The 16930-nt window shown below is 37.0% G+C and overlaps 1 protein-coding gene across 5 annotated transcripts in view; it reads left to right on the plus strand.

Moving 5' to 3' along the window:
• SRBD1 (S1 RNA binding domain 1) overlaps positions 1–16930 on the plus strand; it is a 127550-nt gene that overhangs the window by 48836 nt on the left and 61784 nt on the right. For all 5 annotated transcript variants that reach the window (XM_083829100.1, XM_083829102.1, XM_083829103.1 and 2 more), the window contains exon 16: positions 13458–13549. In XM_083829100.1, coding sequence (XP_083685226.1) covers positions 13458–13549 — 92 coding nt within the window. The remainder of the gene's footprint in view (positions 1–13457; positions 13550–16930) is intronic.

The following is a 16930-nucleotide window of genomic DNA, read 5'->3' on the forward strand; positions in this document are numbered from 1 at the left end:
TATCTGCAAGAAGAGTCTTAACAGCTTAACATCAGACACTTGAAATTAAGTGGGCTTACTCTATTACTGCAAGAATCGGCACTGCAAATATTTCCATTCACTTCTGAACTATTTCAGGCTTTGTTTTTGCTTACAACATTTGAGAAAGCTATTTTTTTAATTGCAGCACTGTTTGTAAACAACAAACTTGTTTACTAACTGGTTGACTTTTGAAATCTCTGCTTGTTTGTCAGACTGTGCTGGGGCAGATGCGTGCTCCTTGTGAAAGGCATACACGATGTTGAGTGTTTTTACTGCCATGAAGAAGCTCTGAATCTCATTTTACCAAAACCTCGGTTCTCATCTATGGAGGGTCCAGGTGCTCTTGTTTAATACATAGTAGGTTTGGAGGTGTTCATGGAGGTGCTCAAAACCTGACTGGAGGCAGCCCTGAGCAAGCTGCTGCAGCTGACCCTGCTTTGAGCAAGGGTGTTACACTCACCAGTCTCCTGAGGTGCCTTTCAAGCACCGTTACTACCTGGCATTCAGTAGTTTTACCCAAAGCGGAAAGAATCACCCCAAGACCTTGTTTCTTCATTGCTTGTTCATCTTGCTGGATCCAGACATGAGAACTTAATGACAGCCACAGAAGTTGGAGCAGACTCTGCGGGTATTTACAGGCGTGGGTTCTGGTCGTGTTCTCTTCCTTTATAATGCTTTTGCAAAGACTCTTCCGTGAAGTTTCAGTTTACCTTTCTTTCTTGCAGTCCAGATGTAAATAGGCAGAAAAACTTTGAAATAATTTGTTCTCACTTTGAAATGATGTGTGTGATGGGGGAGAGAACAAAGATTTGAATGGGGGAAGGAAGACATCAGTAATGTGTTTTTTGCATGGTTTTGTTTCGTGGTTGTATTTTTTAGAGCTTTGGGTTTAGGCTCTTGCTGGATTTTTTTTTATTTTTCTTTTTTGCCTTCCAAGAAAAAGTTGATTACGAGCTTCCTGGTATGAAGTTTTCATTTGTTAGAGAAAGCAGTACAGTTATATTTGAAAAGGATGAATTAATCATTTTATTTTCATTAGTGCATTTGCTTAGAACTGTGTAATTGTGACCCACAGGCCCTCGAGGCTTTTTAAGACACTACCCCATTAAAAAAAATTGGGTCTCAAACAGGGTTAACATGATTAAAAAGATGTTCCATGATTTTTTTTTCCTGTGAAATATTTGTAGCTGTAGTCATAAGCAAAGCTTTTTATTACAAAAAATAAGTACAGGTGTGCATTTATACACACAAGGTGTATAAATGTGTTAAAGAAACTCTACATTATTTTAAAGAAATTTTAATTGCTAGAATTACAGGTGATTGACTCTCCAGTTACCGTGGAAGATATCTTTAAGCGGAGAAACACTTTTCAAATTGTGATGTAAAAAGTAGGACATAAAAATAATTTAGCTGTTTTTATGATTCACATATAAGGGATCTCTCTTCAAAAGCTAGAATGCCATCTTATCCTGTGCTTCATATTTGGATAACTAACTAAAAGAATGACTCACTATTTTTTTAGTTGATTTTTTTTTCCAGTTTAAAAGTAATTGGTTGGAAATGAGGCATAAGAAATTTCAGTCCAGAGGAAGAATTTTTTTTAAGTGTTTGTAACTGGATGAAAAACATGTTTTAAATGAAGTGGTCTTTCAGCATATGTTTCAACATATGTTTGTGCCAGTTCTAGCGATATTACTCATGGAAGGTCTCCAGTGTGGATCTGTCACAACCTGAGGGAACAAATTATTCCCTTTAAAAGAAGAGGGAAAACAAGGATAGCACAACCTGACTGAACTTTTACTTTACTAAGATCATTTACTTGGTTTTGTCAGCTTTTCCTTTGGTTTGAGCCTTACTAAAGGAATTTGTTTTCTGTAAAAATGTGAATTTCGTGAATCTGTTTCAGGTTTGTGAGGATTTGGTGTTTGTTTTTTTTTCCCCACTGAGGTTGATACATGCCTCTGTAACACAAAAAGAGAAGGTATCCAGTGTTTTAGATGCACTATTGTCTATCCTTTAACCATTTAATGTTTAGCTACCTCATTTGGTGATGCATTCAGTTCAGATTAACATCTCGTGCTGTAGATGCCCAGTGGTTGCATATGATATCAGTAAAATAATATTATTTAAAACGAGGAGGAGGAGGAGACTAGAGAAGACGTGAAAGAACTCCAGAGGCCCCAAAGGAGAAAAATGTGTAACCTAATAACAAGACAGTAATTATACTTGTTGCTCTACAGGTACTCAGATGTTCTTACCTTTAAATCTATGGCTGAGAAAAGTAAATATAAGGAATTGTTACTTTTAGTCCGTGAACATCTTGGTTTTAAAAGATATTTTTTTAATGTTGGTATCCTTCTTGATTTTTTTTCTGTGTGCTGTAATCTTTTATAATACTATAATGCTATAGTTCCTTTATAGGTGAATAATAATAGGTTTTGCTCGGAGCACTAAGCTAGCACCTCTGTTTACAGTCTTTCTTCTAGTGAACAAAAACAATGTCTTTGATGGACAGAGTGGAACACTTCTTTTTTATCAGCTTTGAAATATTCATAAACTAGAGGAAACTGTGAAAGCTAAGTTTTTTTTCTGTATTTAAAAAAAAAAGGACTTTAAAAATTGTAAGAATATCGTGACGATTGAATTTGCAGAAATTATTTGAGAGAGCAGCATATAACTTTAACAAGCTCTGCTTAAAGCACCATTTACTCTATGTAACATTTGTCTCAAGTGTGTTGAGTTAGAGAATAAACACGAGAGGCATATCTGCTGTGAGCTAGAGCAGCCAGCTTTTTTTTTTTAAGACGAATTCCAAATCAAAGAAAAGTGAGAGAAACATCACTGCTAGAAAAATGCAGTCACACGTTTTCTTATGATACAATACCTCAAAGATGTTTTCCTGCCAGCAATCATTCTGATTCCCGAATTCTTAATTTATTTTTATTTTTGCTATGTGGAAAACCTGGATACTTCAGAGCTTAGTGTGCTGTGCCAGAAAGTGTCTGTAGTTTGGAAATATTTTAGATAGTATTGTCAGATACAGCCTTGTCTTTACTAGGGGAGGGAGCGGGGAGGAGGAGCAGTGGGGAATGGTGTTTCCTCTCTCTGGGCAGGCTGCATTGCATTGCTCTTACCCTATAGCTTCCCCTTGTCAGTCTGTGCCTCTTTGGCCTGTGCAGGTCAGGGTTTTGTGTGAATCAAGGCAGTGAAATCTGCACCAAAACTCCAGCTGGCCTTCCTCCAAAGTGCTTTGAATGAGCACTGAAGGAAATGACAATTGCTGGAGGTGCCATTCTCCAAGAGGCATTTTGCTCCATATGTTGTGGTCTCGTCCACTTATGCTCCACTGTGGGGACAAAGTCTCCATGAGAGTTAACATGATCTTAAACTCTAGCCTTTGGTCTGGCCTAATGAACTGCTTTGTAGCCACAGCACTTGCTGCTTTTGTGTTGCCCATTTTCCAAATAAAAATGATTCCTGCCAGCAATTATAGCAATGGAGTAGCATGTTCTTAATAGCTTTTCTCTAGTAGCTTTTCTAGGTAACTTCAAGTGGACTGTTCATGTAATGCTTCTTGGTACAGTTTTTGTAATAAATCTAAATGCTTTATGAAATTTGCTGGCAAATGAGATGGTTGAGAGGTGTGTGTTCACTACAGAAACTGGTGGGCTCTCCTTAATGGATCATCGGTGTCTTAAATGTCTGGTGCCCCACAGCAGAATGGCCCCGTGAATAGGACGGTGCTCGCAGTAGCAAAATGTTATAGTTAAAAAACTAGGCAGACTTTTAGGCAGACATCAGTTTCCCCAGTTACTAAACATTGGTGACAACACAAAATATAAATAGTAGTGTTAAGTACTATTGTACTAGCAGGAGTCTATTTTAAAAAATAATAAATTCAGCCTTTTTTTTTTTTTTTATTCTCCAAAACCTTGTGACTTTTACAACGCTCCAATGTGAATAGGCTGCGTCTCGACTCTGCCTGATCCTGCTCGGCTGGAGGAGGACCGGATGAGACCCCAGCTTTCCCCACGTGCTGCCACTGCAGGGGTTTCTGCTCGGCTAAGCTGAGCCGGGGCTGCTCGCAGGACCGCTGTGGTGACGGCCTCCTGCTCTGCGACCTGCAGCCGCCTCCGCTCCGCCGCGGCTCGCTGCGCTGCCGGGCCCGTTGGCTTCACTGAGCTCATGACAGCTGAGAGATGCAAGGGCTAAGGGTGCTCGTTCTGCTCTTCGGTTTGGGACAGTTTTGCGAGGCTTTGGGGGTAATCTTGTTTGCAGCCTGCAATATTTGTAATGTACACATCTGGGCAGTTTTGTTTCGACAGTCTCCATAAATGTATCGAACACGAGCATTTTCACATCACCTAGTATTTTTCTTCTGTTTGAAGGCATGCCTGCAAAACTCAGTTGTGCTCTTTGACTCGCTTGCCCCCCAGGGTGAAAAGAGGTTAGGTAAAATCTTGTCAGTATTTGGCCACGTTTTCTTCTATTATAATGTGACTTGAGGTCATTGAGATAATTCAGTTGTGTAAAATTGAGTGTTGGCAGAGTGGTCTTGAAATTATAAAGTGTAATCAAAGGGAACAACCCGTTTTCAAGTCTATTTTGTTTTTATACATAGATTCTTGCACTTCGATTTCCCTTGTCAATCCTGAAGCCTTTTTTACTGTCCTTCCTTTGTTCTAATATTGATGTTAATTGGCTATTGATAGGTAACTTTTTAGTAGTTGTGGATATATTTAATTGCTATTAATTCTTTTGGGTGTACTTTACTGCTACCATTTTGTAATCACATGAAATGTGCTTTTTTATTTTTAAACTTGTTTTCTTCTATTAAGGTAATATGGTAACCTGTAATATTATGCATATTGCCATGATTCCTTTCCATAGCACTGCTCCAACGCAGAGAAGAGCAGTAGTTGATTCTCGCTCTCGAGTTCCTACTGTACTACAGTGTTTAAAGTAAATGAACCAACTGCTTTTTAGTTGCATGGTTAACTTGGAAGCAGATTTTGGACATGCAGTTCAGATTTTAAAGTCCTGTGCAAGAGCAGAAAGGAGCTTCCACTCCATCTGCTTTATGAGCAATGACAGGACCTGTTTTCTGAAACTGTCAATAGAAACGGTGGAGGCAGTCACAGGTAACTGTCACCTTCAGTCTCGAGACGTGCCACACTAGGTCTTTCACTTTTCACTACAGGCATGGGACGTGTATTTCTTCTGGGGATGAATCCGCAGCACCGATTTTGTTCAGATAACAGCATCTGGCACTAGATTGATTTAACAGGCTATGAGGTTTGCTCTTTTCAGATATGCACTTGTACGGCAGCTTCTGTACAGCTCTGACATGGCCACACGCTGCTGTTGTTTTTTCTGCCTCCTAGCACCACGTGTGAAGCTAAAGCTCTTTGACACCTGCCATTTGGACCCTTTTCTTACTGAAAAATGTCATTGTTTTCAGACAAGATGAAGACAGATATATGATCATTCTTTCCTTCACAGGGATGTGCTGAGGGCATGGTTCATAGACAAATGAATAAAGGGTTGCAGGCCATAGCTATACAGTTAGTTTTATTAGTTTAGTACGGTAAGTAGTTTTTGTTTGATGTAGGGGCTCACGAAGTTACAACTAATATGCAAGAAATGAAAGCATGGTAACTCATTGTTATATCTTGCAGTAATTCTAAAACCTATTTTATTCTACTGGTAAAGCATAGGAATTGTCATACTGTTGAACTGTTGGGAAAACACCCCTGGGTTTTGGGGAGAGGAATGACAGTAGCTGAGGAGCTGAAATAAGAAAATTGTGAACTCTTCTGATTCTAATCAGTGAAATGTTTCATCTAGGATAATCAGGAGGGTGATAGAACTAACTGGACTGCATTTTCCAGAGTACTAACTTTTTTAAAGGAGAAACATTTAAATCCCATGCCACAGTTGCTCCCCCCATACTTTTGAAACCTATTTAGTGCCTCACAAGGAGGCAGTCGGGTTGTGTGGCTCAGTGTAGTTGTTCATATGCTTGAAATGTCTTTTTGTGTTTGAGTACATGCAAAATGTTCTTAGCATATGAAATCGACACACTGTCCTCTCGTCTACTGCAAAGCAGTGGAGGTCTAAATTGGGGTTAGATAGCCCTAATATTTCCCGGCATGCAACGAAGTGGGTAATACTTGAAGGCAATGATTTCAGTAACTGTATTTCTGAATATACTTCCTAATTTTCAAATATTTGTCATACATTTCATTTGTTCTCAGAGGTCTAGCTGCAGGTCTGCAGCCAAACTGCATACTTACACTGGTTTTGATTCTTGTATTCCTTTTCCTTTTAATTTCATATAAAACAGACACATTCAGGAATTCTTGCATTTTATCTGATGTTGGAATACCAGACCTGTTAAATATTTTTATTATTGTTTATTTTTACATATTTTCTTTATCTTGTAGAGTGCATTCAATTCTGTAGTGAAGTTTGGTTTGGTGTAAACATACTGGGAAAATAGAAAGTCAAAAATCTTTTTAAGACTTAGTGTTGTTTTAGGAGACATGTAACTTTTAATGGTTGGAAGCAATGGTACAAGCTGATTAAATGACCTTGCTGAACACCGGTACAAAACAGCCTCGTTCTGTTCTGTTCAGTAGGTTCTGAAGATCTATGCTGCCTACCAAAAAGCTGCTCTGGTGCTAAATACCATTTGTGACCGAACAGGAAAGAAATAGATTAAGTTTACCATATTACTTTGATGGCTGGTTTGAAATTATGGTATTTCGATCACATTCTGTGATTCTGTCACTTCAGAAGCTGCTTTATCAGCTGCTTGTTACCCCTGCTGTAGGTCAGCATGCTCTTTCACAAACAATGTTTGTGACCGAAAGACGTTGTTCTGTGTTTGAATTTGCTGCATGACAGTCCTGATTTGAAACAGCTTAATCATTTTAAAAAGCACATTATGGGTTGGTCAGGATGAGATTACTTTCTTCTTTGCATACTGTAATTTCTGGTAAATTTTGCAAAATACCGACTGAATCTTTCACCAAAGGTAGAAACATTTACAGACTTGGCTGTTAATTCAAAACACTTGTAAGCAGTTTCACCAAATATTTTCTATGGGGATTTGCAGAATGTGGCTGAGGAACAATGCGCTGTCTGTATCACTGCTTATAATTTGATGGGCTGTCTGAAGGCACCTTGTGTGCCTGGCTTCTTGTGTGCTTGGGAGCTCCTGAATGGGACCTGTTCTTTAAAACTTGTCTTCCCCCGCCCCCCAGGTCTGATTGATTGGCAGTCACCGTGAGCTTTTCTGTTCTGTTTTGCAAAAGACGACCATAGCACCTCTTGTCTTGTGTGACTGGTTTTGAAGGATGATCTTCCATATAAGCCGAATTTGTGTGCTGTGTGTGCTGTGAAAGTTTTTGAATTAAGTAATGGAAATTAGATAAAAATCCTTTTCCTATCCAATAGTGTATTTTGTCAATGTGAATTATATTTGATACTGGAATATCTCCTGGGTTCTATATATAATTCTATAATTCTCCTGGTTGTTAAAATTCAAAGATAAATCTTTGGGTTATTTAAAAGCACAGATGAATTGTCTGTTTCTTGGCTTGATCCTGTTGAATAATGATTGCTTTCTAGTGTAATGTTTTTTCATGATCCTAACATCTTCCTTTACATCCTTCCTTAACATGACTGGGCATGGGGGAAACACCAGATTTTGAGTTTAATTTCATCTGTCAGAATGACAAGCTTTTTAAAATCTTTTGGGGCTTCTTACTCTTGGAATACATTATTGAGTGTATACCAGAACCTTTTTATCTTGCATTTTCATGACATATGTTCCTCACAAGAGGAGGTGGGAAGGAAATAAAAAACAAAAACAAAAAAAAAACTGTGCTGTGTCAGATCCAGGGTCTGTCAAGTCCGTTGTCCTGTTGTTCCTGTGGCGAGGTGCTGAGTAAGTGACAGCATCTTGCTCAGCTGGCTTGGGACTGCAGCTCCCAGTCAGGGAACTGTGCCGTTGTATCCGAAAAACGTGTCCAAAACAGGCAGCAATGTGTGGGATGGCAAGAAACCTGCAGCTCACCGCTGGTGGTGGTGAAGAGGAGCTGGGTGGGCTGTCCCACAGCCAAATGTCCTCCTCAGCCTGAAAAGAATGAGTGATCCACAAGTCGAAGGGCAAGTAAGGGGATTGGTGTTTCATTGGAAGTGTTTCTTTGACCTCCCCGGGTGGTTTTGGTCAGCAGCCAGGAATGGGTACACAGGGGAAAGTATAAGGACAGACGTAGATATGTTGTGTCTCCAGCACTTTCCTAGATCTCAACTATTCTTACTTCAAAGCTCTTCTGGAGCTACTTGTGACTTGTGTTTTTAGCAAGACCCAATGGATTTCTCATTGACGAAACAGCCCAATTGTCTTTTATTCAAGTCTACCCTGGGTCTCCTCAGTTTGCTTTTAATCAGTTTATGAACCTAATTAAAACTTGTAGCATTCTAAGCCAGCTTCTAAATGTACTGTACTTTTCTAGCAAACATTTTGGTTATTTTATTTCTTCCTGTCCTGTGTAATTCTTAAACCAATTATTTGAATAAGTAACACTGAATAATCTTTTGAGCCTTCTGTACTTCTGCCCTCAGTTGGAGCCTCCAACTTCCGTTGCCACAGGGTTATGAAGATTAAATTTATTAGTTAAGCTGATTTAAAATCAAAAACAAAACAAAAAAAAACACACACATGCACACACAAAACACCTTTAATTAGATGAGTAAACCGTTAAATTACGATTGTGAGGGAAGCTGTATTTTGTTGCAAATCATCTTTTTATAACCAAATGGGAAAATCTGGGCCCATTTTGAGATGAGCATAGCCTTTGCTTTTAGAATGACCGTGACTTTCTTCCAAATAGTGACATTGGTCACTTCTTTGTGCTGTTCTCATTTCTTAAAATGTTTTTTTTTAAAGGCTTTTGATTGTAAATCAGTGTTTTGGAGATTGTTGAAACAGCAAATCATGTCAATTTGTATGAAGTTGCTTTTCTGTCTGCTGGTCATTAATCTGGTGTTGCATTTGATTATGGGGAAGTGACTTCAATGTAATAAAATAGTCTGAAATATTGGTAAAGTTTATGAAGGTGTCAGAAAGCTGTATTCATCTTTAACTGTAGAAACCTCTGGCCTGACATGTAATTCCTTATACATATGTTAGATTTTTATGTTTAGTTTTGAATAGGTCTTCAGCAAAAACTTACTATCTGAGAGCTCAAAATGTTCTTTAAAAAAAAAAGTGCTGTTTTATGCATCTACATGAAATTGCAACATCTGAAAAACTTGAATAACTCGAGCTTGTTAAATGTTATCTTTGTTCTGTGTTTTTGTAGGTATTGTAGTAGCTTTGAATTAAAAAAAAACAGTAGGTATTGGATTATTTTTTTTCACAAGGAAGACATTTTTTTCCTGTAAAAATTAAGAGATTGGAAATCTCAATGTTTTGAACAGCTCTCCATATCAAATATACAGTGCTTGTTTAAGATGAGTAAGAAAATACCTTGTTATAGTTAAAAAGCTACTTCAAGCCTCTAGAATACAGCTAGCATGGTTTCCAGCATAAAGCTGAGGGACCACCAGGTGGTGCTAGCAGAATACATTTAATGTTGGTTTAATGATTCTTCAAAGGTCTTAAAAATAAAAGACTATCGCAGTCAATAAGAGCAAATTTACTTTCTATACAGCAAGTCTATTTGTGCAGTCAATATCAGTAAATTGAAATATTGTGTAGCAGCTTCCTTTTGGGCACTTGTAAAAGATTAGATTATAGAGAAGAATCTTTACCTGCCTTTTTTTTTTTGCTAATTCAGAGAGTGCTTTATGAAACTTGTCTGCTCATGTACTATAAGTGTAGACTATCACAATCACTTGCTTATTTTTCTACTACATACTGACTTAAAATAGCAAAATAACAACATTACCAAAAATTTTTAACTGCTATTATTTTGGTCCCTACAAGAATCTTTCCTCAAGAAATGTTTAGAAATATATATTTTCTTACTTTTACTTGGGGAAGAGTGGGAAGGTTTTTTAATACATTATTTGGCTTGAAAAGTTAAAATAGATAAATATCTAGTTATATAAGTTTTTAGTTAATTATTTATTAACTGTTTTAGATACAGTTTACCAATGTTTATGAGGATTCTAAGGACCTTATTTAACTCTTGTCAAATTGTGTCCTTGTTTTATTTAAAAAAAAAAAAAAGTAAAGGAAGAACTGTGTGGACCACAGAATTTCAGAGTAAATTTGTATAGCCCACTGGTTTGAGCAGGTTTGGTTTTGGTTCAATGTGCTCTGACATTAAAAATGCTTATTCTTTGAAAGCAGAGCAGTTTACAACATTAAATTAGTGTAAATTGTCCTATATGGCATCCTGTGTTTTAAAAGAGAGTATTAGAATTAAAAGGAAAAAAAAAACAAAAAACAACAACAAATTGTCTCTGAACCAAAGTGGTGCCCTCTTGCCCAGTCAAAAAGAAAATCCAGAAAATCTGCGAAGAAAAAAACCCCCAACCTATTTTGCTTGTAATTGTAGCATTGTGACCGAGCTAAATGTTAGAGCATTGCATGCGCCAGCGTTGCATTAGTAACCACCTCGCTGTAGCTAAAAACAAACTGAATAAAACCACACGACAGCCACTAATAGATCTGTAAAATCTTAGTTGAGTATGGTTGAACGAACCAGAGAATGGTTTCTTTGGAGTTTGGGCCCTACACATTTGCTCTGGGTAATGACTTAAATGTATTTAACGTCTGGGTTTCACCGTCCTAGGGGCAGTGGTATGGGGCTCAGTGAGCAGAAATTCTTCCCCTTTCTTTTTCAAGTCTGCTACACCAAATAGTTCGTGGAATAACTGCGTGCGTATACAAAACCATCTCCGAGTGGCTGTCAAGTAGCCAGCATATGTGTCTTCTGAAAGTGCTTTTTATATTTTGTTTTCCTGCGTGAGATACATTTTTACTTGGCTTTCCCCTTGCCTTTCCCCCCACCCCCGCAGCCGGTGAATAAATTTTCTTGCACTTGAGAAAAGGAAATGTGCTCTTTTCAACTGTTTCTCTCCCATCCTGAATTTTATTTACTTATTCTAGCAAGGAGTTCTTGTGCTACCTACTTGAAAATTTGGCAAAATTATTTCCTTTTCCTACTGTAGAATCCTAGTATAGCTGCGTTCCTCAGTGCTGAAAATTGTCAGTATAGCATTAATGAGAATCAACAAAACATCAGGTGTCTTAAAGTTCCCATCCAAGTCTCCTTCATGTTTTTTGTTTGTTTGGTGTGGTTTTTTTTGTTTGTTTTTGTTTTTAACTTTTCAAGGTAGTGAGAGGGATCAGGAAATGTTGCATGTAGTAATGCAACTTATTGTATGGCACTGTTTTAAAAAAAAAAAAAGGTGCAAAATGGTGAATGTGATTTTTTTTTTTTAAATCAAAATGCGATGTCAATAGAAACTATATTAAATTTAGAAGTTGCATGAGAAGTTAGCTTTTGGACCTGTTGGAATAAAGAGATTGAAGAGAAGTTAGTTAAAGCTGTTAGTAGTATGTGCTAATGTGTGTGGGTTTTTTGGAAGCAGTTTCTCTTTTATGAAGAAAGGGAGAGCTTGCCAGATGCTGCCTTTTATAATGTGTGAACAGGTTAAGAAATACATTCTGTTGCATTGTTCTTCAAGCTACCAGTTCATCAGGAAAATCAGTTTAAGGCTTCTGTCAACATCATTTTTCAGCAGTTGGATTTTAGTGATATGACCATGTCTTGCGATCAGTTTTGCTGGTGACTGTCAGTTACTGTCTGCTGTGAGACCATGTTCTGAATGCCATTTCTATCGAAGGAGTGTCCGTAACACTGAATCTTTTTAAAAGATCATGTAAACAGTCTCGCTTCCATTTGCCTCATCCTGCCTGCTGACCAACTGGCCGGAGTGGTTATCTGTTCTGTTAAACCAGTTGTTTGAATGGTTCTGAAGTTACGGGAACGCTAAAGAGAACAAGGGTTTATTCTCTGTATTTATTGAAAGATTCAGTCTGTTTGTAATCCTGAAATGTTGTTGTGTTGTTTTTTTTTTTTTGAGATTCCAATAACTACAAAATCTGACATGTATACAGCAAAAATTCCAGTTTTGCTAAAATAGCAAATAATAAAAAATACCAGTTTTACAGCAACAGTAAGAAATTCATACCTTTTATATTTTTGCATTTTACCTTTTTTAATGTTAACATGCTTGTAGCACTGAATGGGAATGTGCTTTATCTCCGAGCTATACTCCAGCTTTTTCTAAAGGATTGGGCTTCTAAATATCAGTTTCTTTATTCCTAAATTGACCTACTAACTGTTCTTAAAAGCGAAATTTCTAGTCTCATTTAAAAACAATATAGAGCAAAGATATGATTTTATTCAAAGGTCTGTTTCTTAAGGGCTATGGTTTCCCTTCTTATGGTGAAGATAAAGTTATTGTAAGAGTGGAATAAAAAAAAAAAAAGTAAAAATAGCTCTGAAACTGACAGTATTCCTCTCCAGCGCAGACATGTACCATGGCTTAATTACTGCCGTGAAATTCAAGTTCTGTTGAAGTTATATGAAGAAATATGCTGTTGATTCACGGGTGTCAAAATTTCACAGCTGCAAATAAACTTAGACTGCAAATATTTGATTGCAGTTCTCTCTTGAATGGAAGTAGAGCACTTGAGGATTTTTTAATTATATGCTGTGATTTGAATTGGTGAGTTTATCGTTACTGAATGGGTTTGAGGTGTGCTGTAGATACACAAACTGTAGTTCAAATTACTGAAGACATCGAGTCTGTGTTTTTCTTTGGGGATGGCAGTTAGAGCAGGGAGAAGACGGTATTAAATGCTCGCTGAGGAGCGAGCCGCAGTTCTGCGGCTCAGTCTGTATAGAGGTGGGTTTTTTTCCTGAGTATTGTAGGCAGTTAGCTTTGGACAAAGGTGTGTGCACACATGACTTGCATTCATTCAGTAGTTTAATTGACATTAAACTTCAGAATCCAGGTGATTTTAATGAAATGGGTAGGTTTTTGTTCTCTTGTTTGGTTTTTGGAAGCCTGTTTGTCTATTGACTTCTAGTAACACTTGTTTCTCATGTGCATTTTCTCTGTGATAAGAATACTACAGAGGTTGGTATCACATACGGTGTATATTTATAAAAGAGACAGAATTGAAAAAGTGAATGTTGCAAGTCAGGGATGGGAGTTATGGCTTAAATAGAGATCTTTCCCTTTGTACTAGCTTTCTTTTATAAGTATTCAGTTCATTTATTTTTTTTTTAAAAAGAAGCTTTAAAAAATAAATCCAAATACTCAATTAAGACACTGATAAATCTTCCAGGTGTGTTATTCTCAGTTGTATGTTTTTTGATTATTTACCATTTTATTTGCAGCATTGTCAGTGAAGCAGGAGCATCTATCTACAGTGTGAGTCCAGAAGCATCAAAGGAAATGCCAGACCTAGACCCTAACCTTAGAAGTGCAGGTATGATGTCTGTTGCATTTTATCACCATTTCAACACGGAACACAGTTCTCAGACTGTTTACAGTATTAAGTATACATAATCAAATATATGTGTTAGAAGAAAATGAAGAGTTTGTCTCCTTTGTTTCTGAACTTGAATTCTTCACATCTGAAGTCCTAGGTGTGCAAATCAATGACATCATCTTTTACCAAGGCCTGTAACGTAAAGGACCCTGTGGACTTACTTTCGTACCAGGATGGTACGGTAGAATTTTGGGGGATTAAATATAACAAATAAATTGTATGAACTTTCTCGGATGGATATGTCCGTGCCCACAAGAACAAGACCTTTCCTCTCTTCTTTTTTCCTTGTATGTATACAAATATCTGTGATAGCACTTAAACATTTTAAGGGCTAGGAAAACTGTAAGAATAGAAGAGAGAATTCAGTTATGTGTTCATTCTGAAGTATGATGATGTCAGTTTCTTTGCCTTCATCGTGATCGCTTTTTGAAGTCTTCATGTAGATGTATATAGTCCTCTAGAAATACTATTTAGTTGTACATATATATATATACACTTTAGCATAAATGTTACTCAAGTATAATAAATTTTAATTTTTAGAAATACACCAGTGTAGTCAGTGTTAATAATTTTCAGTTTTTAGTTAAAGAGTGATCTTCAAAGATCAAATTCCTAGCAACTTCACTGGTGTCCAAACTACCCATGGAGTTGGTTTATTGGGAGATGTCTTTTTAAAAGCAGGTCTAAGGTTGTTTTGTATTACTTCACTTGTGTATTTTTATTTGTGTGTCTTTTGGTCTTGGTTTTTATCACACCAGCTTTTTCATTTCTTTTTTCTTCTGTAATTTGCTGTCATACTCAAAAAAAATAAAGTAGGCTTAAAAGTGCAGTAGCACTCTTAACATAAATCTCAAAATGACAATGTTCTTAATCTTAACTTTAGCAGGCTACTGGCCTGAAAATTCTTAGGAATGCATCAAAATAGGTCAGCAGAAAGAAGTTCTGAAGTTATGAGTTATTTGGGGGTGAAACTTCCTAGGATTTTCCATGTTCCTCTTTCCTCTTATTTCCATAAAGGGGAAAAAGGGATTTGTGTTAATACAATGTTTTAAGAGAACGGTTTTACAGGAAATTTTTTCAAATGTCTGCATCAGCCCTTCCCAGGACAGGCCTCTAGCCTCTTTCTGCTTGACTCATTCCTTCCTGTCTGCAAACTGGCTCTGCTGTCATCATTTCTTCCCTGGGCCAAAGAGATTTTGCTTGTGTCATGGTATGGCCTGAGCAAACGTTAGACCTGTGACATTTCTGTGTTTGTGACAGATGCCACTAGCTTTCCCTTGGGCCCAAGCTTTTTTTCTGCTGCTGATATATTAAACGTGGTTTTAGAGTTTGAGGTAAATGAACAGAGAAATGTTACAACAGGAAAAATCTTATTAACAACAATTTACTTTTCCAGATGTGCATTTCCCTTTTTTAAGGAGTTAGTTTCTGAAACATTCAGGCACTTTTATTTAGCACTGTGCATGAAAATATGGTAAATCAAATTTGTAATACATAACCCATTTCAGTATTAATTATCTGGAGTTCATCATTTCTCCATTATTACCAGGAGTTGCTTCAGGCGTCACTTAAAAGCTGTTGCATCTGGTTTGAAAAGCATCGGCTCTTTTAACATGCTGCAGCAGTACCTCAGTGGTTAGAAACTGAAAAAAGGGTAGGATAGAAAGTGAAAAATAATTGCTTAGTTCCGTGGATGTCAGCTTTCATGGAACTGACAATGAGAAGTGTATTTATTACAACAGAATCTTTTGAGAAGTTTTAGACTTCAGACATTTTTCTTGATGTCTTTTGGTGTCAATTTGTAATTAGCTGCACGAAAGCTGTGGACACTTCTTTTTTAGGCTGAACATAACAAAGTGACATAACATGAGAGGGAAATAGTAACTGCTGTTTTTTTCTTTGCAAACTTTTTTCTTAAATAGCTTTTACTTTTGTACTTTTGATTTCCCTTTCTTTTAATTTGCAGCAAATGGAAAAATGACATGGTGTCAAAGCTGACTTGTTTTTTATTTTAATTGTTGTGTTACATCATGTCAAGTTCTGTGCTTACATGATAACATTTAGCACATTAAAAGAAGCTGACAGCTGCATGATGAAGTGTGACATTTATAGTTAAAATAAAAGGTACAACTGATGTGAGATATCTGTGATCTTAACACAGTTTGCCACTTTAACATTTCTCTCAACACAAACTATGGAAGGGTTTTTTTGTTTGTTTTTTAATTACACAGGTAAGCTTGTGTCTGTCCATCCAGGTACATGAATGGAAAATATTAAATTATACATATTGCACGACAACTTTTACATCTAGTGAAATCTGTCATATTTGCATGCTGTTTAGCATAGAAGACATCAATCCCAATCTTAAATAAATAAATGTACATATTATTGTAGTAATTTCTTTTTGCTTAAGTGTATGGGAGGGAAAAAAAAACATTTTGTGGGAGTATTAATTGGTATTTTAGTTAAGGCAAGAACTCAACTGGTTATTTTTATTCTCTTTGAGCTGTCTTTAAACCCATGTCATCCATGACCTCCATAATAATTAAGACAGATAAACTAATTAGATATGCATAAACTGTAGCAGAAACTTCATACTCATCCATACAGCACTTCTAACAACTGTTGTGCCTAGTTGATAAAAAACAAAATGCTCATTTCATAAGCAATTTGCTTGTATCTGTGTTGCAGACAGTGGGGTAGGGTTTGTATGGTTTCAGAATTGACCTCCAGAGGTGGGTAATTTTCCTCTTTCTGGCCTCTTATCAGTTCTATTGTCAATATATTAAACCAAGTTCTCTAAAATTTTTACAGCACCAACTATGTATATTTCATGAAAGTGCAGAAGCTTCTCTACTGCTATTCCAATTCCTATAAAATCTTGTAGAGTGAGATTTGACTAAGTAGATAGTGAAGAACTTGATGAAACCTAGTTATTTGTGTTTGAGTAGAGTGAGAAGGTATATGTCCCCTTCTGACAGTCATTGTAGGATTAATGAGCAGAACAGCTATTTCTCAGCCTCACAGAATTGGGAGATAAGAGGCTTATAGGCCAGAGCAATAAAAGGATTTCCTACTTGATAGGCTGAGGTAGTTCAGCTGCAGCAGATTAGGAGGGTTCTACCTAAAGAACAAGTCACTGGGGTTTTTGGATGAACTTGCAGTAGGGAGTTGCAGCTTGAGAGAGAAGGGAATAAAAGGTTTCCTTGTATTCTCCTTCCCTGAAGCCTCAGAATAGGCTGATTCAGAGTGGGATTTTTTGTCAGGGAGAACGTGCACCTTAACAAGAGTGGTTAGCAAGTTGTAAATGCTGATCAT

Source organism: Anser anser (assembly GCF_964211835.1).
Source record: "Anser anser genome assembly, chromosome: 3".
Classification (NCBI taxonomy): domain Eukaryota; kingdom Metazoa; phylum Chordata; class Aves; order Anseriformes; family Anatidae; genus Anser; species Anser anser.